The sequence below is a fragment of the Syzygium oleosum genome, unplaced genomic scaffold (genome assembly GCF_021117445.2).
Source record: "Syzygium oleosum isolate NSW1041296 unplaced genomic scaffold, Sole_v2.1 Sole_v2.07, whole genome shotgun sequence".
NCBI lineage: Eukaryota > Viridiplantae > Streptophyta > Magnoliopsida > Myrtales > Myrtaceae > Syzygium > Syzygium oleosum.
Genome location: NW_026607491.1, coordinates 5,018,311 through 5,029,564, shown reverse-complemented (window position 1 = coordinate 5,029,564; position 11,254 = coordinate 5,018,311). Strand labels below are relative to the sequence as shown.

Genomic DNA, 11,254 nt, shown 5'->3' with positions numbered 1-11,254 from the left:
TCTCCGAACGTGAAAGAGGATAAGAACCCGCGAGATATCACGGGACATCGCGGCGCGACACAGTACAGTGGCGGCATCATCTCGTCTTGTCGCATCAAATAAAATATCAGTTTGGGGGACGAAGCAAATGAATTCCGCGGGGTTGATAAACTAATGACGTCTTCTGGCCTTTGATAGAGGACGTCTCTGTTTGTTCTGTTCCTGTTCGACAGAAAGCGAGAGGGAGAGAGAGAGAGAGAGAGAGAGAGAAGGAAGGAGAAGACGAGAGCTGGCTTACTCATTTCATGAAAGATCTGAGAGAAAGGACGGAGAGAGAGAGAAGAGGGGAACCAACAAAAGGCGGTAAAGGGTAAAGGGTAAAGGGAGGGAGAGAGAGAAGTCGAGTTGTATATTAAAGGGTGGGTGTTGGTCTCTTTTGGAGTCTAGCGAATGTGCCAAAAACGTATCAAAAACCAGATACAGACCAACCCAAAACTCTCTCTCTCTCTCTCTATCTCTATCTCTCTCTCCCTCCCTCTCTCTGTCTCTGCATCAGATGGGGTTTTTTTGTATTTCGCTACTGAAGTTAGCAGCAGCTGCTGCTACGCTCTGATCGCCCATTAACTCTCTCTCTCCATCTCTCAGAGCCTGTGACTTGTCACGGGCTCAGTGGGCTTGCAGAAAGTTTTCGCTTTTTTAAGTGGAAACGCAAGTTTTACCCTGTTCTTAGCCATAAACATACCATCTTTGTGCCTTTTTGAGGTTCCCTGCGCCTTAAACTTGTTGTATTCCCCTGTTGGTCCCTCAGGAATTCACTGATTTCCCCCCCTCCCTCATCTCCACAGAGCCTTTTCAATTTTTTCCCTCTGGAAAAGTGAGGGTACATGCACCGACAAGAAGACGCCCTGCTTCTTCTTTCTTCGGCCTACGATTCAAGAGAGAACCTTGGGGATGCTCCTTGTTCAACGACCCCTTTGATGGTTTTCCGTTGTCCTGAACAAGTCTGGAGGTAATGGACAAAAAATTCTTCTTCTTTGTTTTCCTTACATCGTGCAATTCAGCCAAAGAAAAGCTCTCATCTTTTCGCTTCTCTTGCATTCTTATTTCATATGGGTTCGTGTCTTCCCTCAAATTTCTCAGGTTGTTGTGAGTGTTTCCTTCGGCAAAATCGACCTTGATCCTCGTTCTCCATCTCGCTGTCACGACGAAGTATAAAGAACGGAAAAAAAGAAGAAGCAAGAAACCCCCAGCTCTGTGAGTGAAAAGCAAGAAATGACAGTCTTGAAGGAACCAGAGAGGAGCTTGGATCCGCAGCTATGGCACGCGTGCGCGGGAGGGATGGTCCAAATGCCTCCAGTGAACTCCAGAGTCTTCTACTTCTCTCAGGGCCACGCCGAGCACGCTTCCTCTGCTGTCGATTTTGCCGGCTCCTCCGGCGTCCCGCCCCTCATCCTCTGCCGTGTGTCCTCCGTCAAGTTCTTGGCCGACCCCGAATCGGACGAGGTCTTCGCCAAGCTCAGGCTCGTCCCTCTGCCCAACACCGAGCTCGATTTCGAGGACGACAGGGCCTTGGAGGCGGCGGCCGGATCCGACAACCCCGAGAAGCCGGCCTCCTTTGCGAAGACGCTGACTCAATCCGACGCTAACAATGGCGGCGGCTTTTCGGTGCCGCGGTACTGTGCCGAGACGATTTTCCCAAGGCTTGACTACTCGGCTGATCCTCCGGTTCAGACCGTGATCGCGAAGGACGTGCACGGCGAGACGTGGAAGTTCCGGCATATCTACAGGGGGACTCCTCGCCGGCACTTGCTGACCACTGGATGGAGCAATTTCGTGAACCAGAAGAAGCTTGTCGCAGGCGACTCTATCGTGTTCCTCAGGGCTGAGAATGGAGATTTGTGCGTTGGGATTCGGCGCTCCAAGAGAGGAGCCGGGGGGGAATCTCCGGCTGCATGGAGTGCCGGCGGGGGTGGGAGTTGTGTTCCGCAGTTTGGTGGGTTCTCGATGCTGCTGAGGGAGGAAGAGAGCAAATTGATGCGGAATGCGGGTTGTGACGGCGGATATAGAGGAGGGAAGGGAAGAGTGAGGTCCGAGTCCGTGATCGAGGCCGCCGCTCTGGCCGCCAGTGGGCAGCCGTTCGAGGTGCTGTACTATCCAAGGGCAAGCACGCCAGAGTTTTGCGTCAAGGCGTCGTCGGTGAAGGCGGCGATGAGGACGCAGTGGTGTTCGGGGATGAGGTTCAAGATGGCTTTCGAGACAGAGGACTCTTCGCGGATAAGTTGGTTCATGGGGACCATTTCCTCTGTTCAGGTCGCGGATCCCATCCGCTGGCCGAATTCGCCATGGCGGCTCCTTCAGGTAATGCAGTTCTGCGACCTCTCTTCGACTAATTACCTTGATCATAGTTGATATGCATTTCATAGTATATATTTATTTCCGACGAGTATGATAGTCGCGGATCGAGGGTTCAAGAATGAATACAGTAAAGAATGTTGTTTTCTGAGTTGAACTTTGCATCACCTCAGTCTTTCTGGTGTATTTTCGCATTTAGAAACGATAATACTCTTGGATGTACCTAGAAAGCTGGCACATTTTGTGCCTGGACCACTGTCTCCTGCCAATGCCATTATATGGCTTTAATCCGCTTCTTAGATGGCATGTCCCTTCATTGGTCTTGGGCTAGTCTGCTATTCTATGAGGACGAGAGTTTGCCGCGATAAATTTAGCTACTTGTCAATGGGGATTTTGGAAGCTTTTGCCCTCTCATTCAGTGTCAAAGTTTCGATAGTATCCTTGCTCTGGATTCCCTGAGAATTTAACACTCAGAACCGTTTTGAGGTAAAAATGCAGAAGTTGTTAAGAGGCGTTGGGCATTGACTAATCGTTTATTTATACTGAAACAAAGATGCATGTTTCGAAAAAAGAATTTGGAGTAGTCATATGGAGGCTATTGATTGACAGCATTAAGCATTAGGTGCCAAAGTTTATCCCTTTTTGGTTTCGATCAGCTTAGAACACTGTCTTCTGTACCATGCCGGCTCTTTTAAACTCATTCGGTTGGAGTACCATTGCAGGTGACCTGGGATGAACCGGACTTGCTGCAAAATGTCAAGCGTGTCAGCCCGTGGCTGGTCGAATTGGTATCCAACATCCCGGCTATCAACATGTCGCCCTTCTCTCCACCGAGGAAGAAGTTGCGCCTGCCGCATTACCCGGATTTTCCACTCGACGGGAACTTCCTTGTCCCCTCGTTCTCAGGCAATCTCCACGGGCCCACAGGCCTCTTGTGTTGTCTATCTGATAATGCTCCTGCAGGCATACAGGGAGCCAGGCAAGCTCAATTTGGAATACCCTTAACCGATCATCACCTCAACAACAGATTGCGGTTAGGGTTACTGTCGTCCAATTTGCATCGTTTCGATCCACATTCTAGAAGTTCCAACAGCATCATGAAAGACAACATGCAGGGGAGTGAAAGTTTGTCATGCTTACTTACGATAGGGAACTGTAGTCAGAGTTCAGAGAAATCTGGTGACGAGAAGAAGCATAAGTTCCTGCTCTTTGGGCAACCTATACTCACGGAGCAGCAGATTTCACGCGGTCGCTCTGGTGGTGATGTTGTCTCTGAAGTTGTCAGTGGCAAAGGTTCAACCGATGGAAGCACTGGCAAACTGAAGTTCCACTCTGATGGTGTGGGGTCCACGCTCAAGCAGGCTGGTGCTGGCTTCTTGTGGCGCCGTGGCTTTGAAACCTCTGAACTTGGCCTAGAAACGGGTCACTGCAAGGTCTTTATGGAGTCGGAGGATGTGGGAAGGACCCTCGATCTCTCAATTCTCGGTTCGTACGAAGAGCTTTACAGGAAGCTTGGTAACATGTTTGGAATAGAGAGATCGGAGATGCCTAGCCATGTTCTCTACCGAGATGCTGCCGGTACCGTCAAACGGACAGGAGATGAACCTTTCAGGTTCGGTAATTAAACTCACTTGCCCATAGTGTCCATCTTGGTGAAAGATTTAGTCTTGCTATCTGCAATTCCGTGACAGTGTTTGTGATGCTTCACTAAAGCTTGAGTTTTCATTGATGATTTTTTTTTTTTGGTTCCATTGCTTGGCAGCGACTTTATGAGAACAGCAAAGAGACTGACCATCTTCATGGATTCAGCCAGTCATAATATTGGAAGGTAAAGCATGTATGATTTGATCTCTGATGACCAGTTATCCGATTCCCTTTGCTTGTAGATATGTCTCGCACCCTGTTTCATTGACAATGCTTCTCCTGGGAGTAGAGTTTTCGACTTAAATTCCAGAGTGGCTACTGGGCGAAACCAAAAATGTTGGGATTTAAGTAGAAAAGACGGAATTCGAAGCCCTAAGTTCGGTTCTTAAGTCGAAAGCAGCCATTGTTCTTGTATTGAGAAAGCTCGTGAACTTCTGTTTGCAGGACATTGCTCACAGGGAGGAGGAACGCCGAAAATGGATTCGACTCGACTGCTAAGGCGGGTCCGTTGAGCACGTACGCATAGTCCTCTAGTTCGTGCAACCCAAAAAAAAACTTTGATTTATTTTTCGCGCTCGCATTATTGCAAAGACTCTGAAAACGACTCCTATTTGTAATGATGTTAGGAACAATGTGGTGGATCTTGATGATGTTGCTTCATGTTTCCCTGAATCTGCAAAGGTGGTCCGTGTATCGATCCGACTTTGAAATAAGAACAGGGCATGTCGTGTCTTCATATTGTGTTGCGAGAAATGGAAGCGACCCAATTTGAAAGATCTCAATCTTAACGGGTTTGATTGTTGGTACACAACTGTTGTGTCTTACCCAAGTTTGACCATTTCCATCTCCCATATGCTAATCATGTGAGCTAATGCTGATGCTGACAGCCGCGTCTTCGTCATGTTCACGACGGGACGGGGTAATCGACACTTGCCGGTGTGCAAGCCAGGGGCACGGTCCGACATTGTTACGGCGAGTTGCTCGATCGGACCAAGAATCACAGAACTTGCTCTCTCTCTCTTTCTCCTTCCTTATGGAAAAATTACAATAATGTGCTCTGTGACTTGAAGCTACACGTCTTAGCAGGATTGATGGGTGCAATATTGCAGAACTTAGCTGGAAAAAAGGGTGTACTAAAAGAAACAGTGACTGCAATAGGGACCTGTTTTGGCCATGCACGGTTCTGAAAACGCTTCTTTGCTCGCAGCATTATTGAGTTCCCTAATAAACCTTTAGAGCTGCATAATGTTGGCTCACCTCACCCCCTGTTCTACGACGGTGCAACCTCGCCTATTCTTGGCATGAATAATGGCTGTCCATTAATGGAGTCAGTGGCGGTTCTGAATGCGGTGTTGAGGTGGTAACATTCCCTTTTGAACTTGGTGAATTTCAATGCGTTGCGACTAAACACAATCAAAGCCTGTACCTACATCCGAAGCTTAAGTTCAATTCTTGCTCGATCCGATGCTTCGTGATCAATGAAGTCACGGGAAAACCGGAATCGTAACCCCTCACCAATCTCCTAGTTCTGATGAGAACATTTTGCAATTTCGACCGACCTGAGAAGAAGAGACCGATCCGATGTGCGAAAATTAACATACAACAACGCAATAACACCCCCTAAGGAGAGAACTTCTAGGGTTGACGGGATTGATAGAATAGCCAGCATCTTGCATTTAAAAAAATATACGATTTAATATCGAGTCGACTTCAAAAGAGTGGTCGACTTTTAGGACCGCCGGCAATCGGTCGATTAATGTTAATTCCTCCACTAAAACGTCCCTATTAGTGGTGTAATCATGTAAAAGGGAAGAATTAAGGAAATTGCTTTTACACTAACTTAGGGACAGGATTTAGAATATTAATAACACAGCAAAAAGCATCCGCACGTGGGAGTGGGTCCGTTTTTGGAAGGCCGCAAAAGGGGGTGGTTGACCTCTTTGAAGTGGCCCAAAGCGTCTGTCCACGTGCGGTCCCCCGCACGCGGGCCTGCCTTTTTTTATCTTTTCCCCGGCGGGTCGGGCCGGGTCGAGTCGGGTTTTGATTTGATTTGACTCCATTGTAATCTTATCTCACCACTTGGGCAAAAACATATGGTCAAGCAACACATCATTCTGGTTTCCCACCATGTCCGTGTCGAATCTGCCTTAGATTCACATTCCCAATATGGGGTTTCCTGTGTCGCGTTTGTGATAATTACACGATGCGAATCAGATCTCGACCGAGGCCGTACGAGAGTTAGTCGGCTCTTGAATCACTTTATCTTGGGTGCGTCCCTCGTTCGTAAGCGCTTTGATTACTTCCGACTCTTGCCGGCACAGATGGTGATGCGCACGAACCAGGTGGGGCTCGCAATACCCTTTCGTGCTACAGCCTTTCAAGTTTTTTGGTAAGCCTAAAAGATGTGCGGTTATGTAACCTTTTACTTTCGAGCGAGGTTATCGATATTAAAACCGATCGACGAAATTGGCATGCTATCGCTGAGCGACGTGATGTGATGAACCGCGAGTGGAAATTTAGTCAATTAGGTCATATTCAAGACCCGACAAGACTCTGCCACATCATTTAGTATAAGGATAATGACACAAATAGTTCATAAATTTTAGCCCAATGAGCAATGTGGTCTCTGAACTTTTATTTTTGTTCAATGTGGTTCATGAATTTTAGCCCAATGTGACTAGTTTGAACATGTACAAAAAGATCATGAACTATATTGAATGAATTAAAAGTTTCTGGACAACATTGAACATTTTCATATAGTTTAGAGATTAGTTTGAACATTTACCAAAAGTTTAGGGACAATATTGAATAAATTAAAAGTTCAGGGACTACATTGCATATCCGGGTCAAAGTTTAAGGACTATTTATGTCATTTTCCCTTTAATATATCAATTTCATAAACCCTTTTTAGCATTCTCGGCCAATCTATGTAACTTCTTCATGTCAAATTTCGAAAACCTGTGATTATGTCGGCATGGCTGTAAAGCCATGCATTTGGATCCGCACGGGTTAACTTTGATTTCCATGTGTTTAATAGTAGTGCATTTATATCTAGGTTGAATAAGAAGGATATTGGAACCAACATGTAGGACAGATCGGTCCAGTTCAATAAAATCTCCTTTGCGTAAGGTGGCCAAGAAGGAGTAAATCCCAGCTGAGAGTGCGACTTCTCGAGATGGACCAGCCTCGGTATTGGGCATTATCTAGATGCAAATCCCGGGTATTTATTAGGCATATCGAACGTGGATTTCATTGCTTTCTCACGTGCGGCGTCAAACCTCGCTCGTCCAGAACTCGCGATTAAGCGAGAAGATGGTATATATATATATATATATACACATGCTGTGACAAGTCCTAGATATTTCGTCCTAACTCATCGCAGGCCCGATGCAGCTTTGTTTCATGCCGGACATACATCAACCGTCGAACGTGTTTAGACCTTGATAGGACCCAAATAAAACGTGGGGGGCTCAATCGACCAACGGATAGAACTGTTCGACATGCGATACAATAGGTGATGCTTGTTACGAAGGAGAGAAGTCATGGTCAAAGTTTTGGAAGTTGGACCGAACTAAAATTTTAAGGGCGGGGAGGGAAAAAAACAAAGGGTGCCGGAAATTAATGCAAATTTAAGAGTGTTACGAACGACTCCCAAAGCCTTTTGATGTTCCCCTGTCTAACTCTTTCCCAATCCCAAAGTCAAAATACAAAAGCCATTTGCAATGGACGGGGACAAGCAGGGTATCTTCACGCACGGTGCAATTTCGCAACGTCTTTCAATGCTGTGTCCTGTCCCTTTGACAAAATCGCGCTAGATCCGAGAAAAACCAGCAAGGAAACAACAGCTTGTCGTCTCCATCAAGAAAGCCAACCTCCCCCCCCCCCCCCTAAAAGCTATTGGCAATATGTCATGTTGAGGTCATCTCAAGAGTGGGAACGTATAAAGGAATTGGGAATCGCCTGGAGCCAAATCAGACCGGCCTAGAATCGGCAGTTCCCGTGAGGACCGATTTGGTTTCCGATTCTAATTTACTAAAATCGGTGAGTACCTGTCCGATTTTCAGTTCTAGGCGTGAAACCGCCCACCCGGACCAAACCGGTAATATGTATATATGCATATATATAATTTTTTAGAAAAATTTCAACTAAAAAAAAAAACATTTTTAGAAAAATGAAAACCATAAAATCCCTAATCTAAAGCTCGACTCTCAACTCACGGCAGCGCCTTTAGCTGTTCATCGCCTCCCCTCTCTCACTCTCGGTCACCTCCATTTGCATGAAATTTGATGGGACCAGTTTCATGGACCTACCCGAGAACCAGATCGGACCGGCGGTCCGGTTCCTGGGTGGATCCATGGAACCAACTGGCGGTTCCCGGTTCCATGCCAGGAACCGCCCCCCGGACCACGCTCACCTCTACTCAAGAGGTTTTGATTTCGTACATGAGATGAGACCTCAAATTGTAGGTATGTATGTATGTATGCAAATGTCACTTGGAATTTGGCTCTGGGGCCAAAAGGGTATTCACTAGTTTCCTCGGAAGGAAGACATTTCTAAATATGAACAAGGTCTATCGAAAGTCTTCGAATTAACTAAACTTTGTTTCGTAGAAGCCTTTTATTGTTGGGTTAGCTTGGCACATGGTTAGAAATTACCCGATGCATCTCGGTGGACGCTTAACAAACTCAAAGCCCAGGTGTTTTTCTCTTCTATAACGCTGATGGGTACGCTTTCCTCCAATTCTAGTCAGCCAGAATTTTCTCTAACTAGCCTTTTAATTTGTGGATTACACGAGTTTATGCAATCAACATGTGACTCTAAAACGAGAAAAATACACATATATACCACTAAAACATCGCCCAACGATCCTTTCATCGATGCACCCACGTCGACAATCTAATACCGATACCGACCATCCTAGGCCACGCCCCCCCCCGGGTTGGGTCGGACGGTCGGAACCTCTTTGCAAGGAAGACATCGGGGGGCTCACGGGTGGCGTAGCAGTGGCGACGATGGCTGCTCGTACGTGCTAGCATTGGCGGTGCGGCCGCGGCTTCCGTGACATGCTCTTTAGGCCGCAAGGACGTAGGGAAGAGAGGAGAGGGGGTTTCATTGTTATTTGTAATTTTTTTGTTGTTGTTGTCGTCAAAGCTTGGTCACCTAAACGCAAATTTTCCAAAGAAACCTATCCACCAGCATTTGGATAGGAGGAAAACATGGCCATAATCATATTCATTGAATAAGATCTTTCCGGATACATGAATCGATATTTTCAGATACGTGACGCGACGTATTTTATTTGGAAGTGCATTTTAAACTATCGATTCTTCTTTTTACTTCACATGTCCCGCGAAGACTAAGGGAGGACATAAAACAAAGGGAGAAATAATTTCTTAAAAGATTGAATCCGAGAAAATACCGTATCACACGTCTTCGCGATCATTTTTGTCGCGTACCCGAAACGAGGCGACACGCAGATCACATTCATAGAATGGCTCGATGATTATAGATCTTTTCCATCTCATCGGCTTACGCTCGATATCACCAACCGTTGAAAATTCATCGATCGAGACGAAATGACATGTGTTACTGTATATCGCGTTAACTGGCATCGGAACGAAACGATGGCCCGCCGAATGGGGCCCCGCCCGATCCGACGCCGCGCCACGTCAGCGGTGGCGCGGGGCCCAGGGGGGTGGGGGAATTTTGTCGTCTTGCGGTGGAAGTCCGACCCCCGGGGCCGGAGCGGCAAGAAACGACAGAGATTCGGTAGCGTGGCGTAGAGGGCCGCTCGTGCGGGTGGTGGGGGACCCACACCGTCGTCGTGTCTCTCCCCGTCGCCGTCAGCTCCGAACTACCAAAAACGTCCCACGTGGCCGCGGTCTTTTTCCCCCATTCCTTTTTCTTCATTTCGGTTGCGTTACGTGTACGGCCTGGATTCCCCGATCGGATCGTCCGAGAAATCGCGATTTTTTCCGCCGAGTCGCGGGGGGGGCGCGCGCGTTTGTTTCTCGCTCTTCAACCCGCGCGGTCAAACCGAGGCGGTCGCGCGGTATTTTGGCGGTCTTCGACGTGTTTGTCGCGAGAATTTGGAGCTTTTTCTCGTTGCGGGGGCTACTCGAGAGGCGCGTGATGCAACGTCGCAAACCAAAGGGGTTTTCGTTTTTTTTTTTCCCCATTTTTGTTTTATTTCCCTTCTTGTTTTTTTTTCGTCCGTTAAAATATATTTTAAAGTCGCAAATCTTGTTGGGTTCTTTTTTTCTTTTTTCTACTTCACCTCCTATCGTCTAAAGGGATAGGTGCACCGGAAGTCCTTAAATTTATCGCGAAAGTGCAATCGAGTCTTAAAACTTGTCGTGAAAGTATTATTGAATCCCAAAACTTTCGAAAAATGTAACCGACGGAAAGATTTAATCGGACAAATTTGATAAGTTTTAAGACTTAATTGAGCTTTTTGATAATTTTACAACTCCATTGCACTTTCATGACAAGTTTTAGAATTTAATTACACTTGTTGAAAGTTTTAAAATCCGATTGCACCTTCGATACAAGTTTTGGGATTTTCAATGCGCTTATCCCTTTATTTACGATTCAATAAAAGCGAACAACAATTCTCTTTATTTCTCGACAATTTAGGATATCATTTAAAATTGGAAAAGTCAATAAAATATTTTACATGTGTATCTACCCATTTGTATATCATGAAATGTTCGATTACGTGCAAATAAAACGAAAAAATCAAAATTCACGAGCCGCGCTTAATCAAAGTAAAAGAAAGGAAAAATCAATCCGCACAAAATTCGATCATCTTTTACACGTGATCCTCCTAAGGAAAAAAGAAAAGAGAAAAGATTTAAACACGGTCGGTTCATAAAAAGTGAATTAAGTGGGGTATTTGATTGATCGATCTCGTGTGAATCCACTTAATGTAATGATTATACCGACTAATCTTATGAGCTACTAGACTTGATTCGTGAGGGATTATTCCTCCTAGTGGAGGAGCTTTTATCATTGTTATTAATAAAATTAATATGCCAAACGGGTCAAAATTTTCGATTTTTGGTGTGAACTTTGGGAGGTGTGCGTTGAACTTGGTTAGGCAAAGTCTTTTTGTTCTTCCTTATTTATATGATTTCGTTTGAATTCGGGAATTCATTAAGGTCAAGAGAATTAGGTGTTCTCTTATAGGCGTCGGACAAAATAGGTGAAAGTACGAACATTCTCTTAAGGGATTGATGATAGCACGATTACAACCTACTAATAACTCAGAAAATTGTTC

The 11,254-nt window shown here is 45.9% G+C and overlaps 1 protein-coding gene across 1 annotated transcript; it reads left to right on the top strand.

Moving 5' to 3' along the window:
- Window positions 1-399: 399 nt before the first annotated feature.
- LOC115674688 (auxin response factor 22) lies at window positions 400-4,711 on the top strand. The gene is made up of 5 exons (XM_030597173.2): window positions 400-988; window positions 1,120-2,337; window positions 3,054-3,943; window positions 4,094-4,159; window positions 4,420-4,711. Exons 2-5 carry the CDS (start codon window positions 1,252-1,254, stop codon window positions 4,499-4,501), a joined length of 2,124 nt encoding a protein of 707 aa, XP_030453033.1. The 5' UTR covers window positions 400-988; window positions 1,120-1,251; the 3' UTR covers window positions 4,502-4,711.
- The last annotated feature ends 6,543 nt before the right edge of the window (window positions 4,712-11,254 follow it).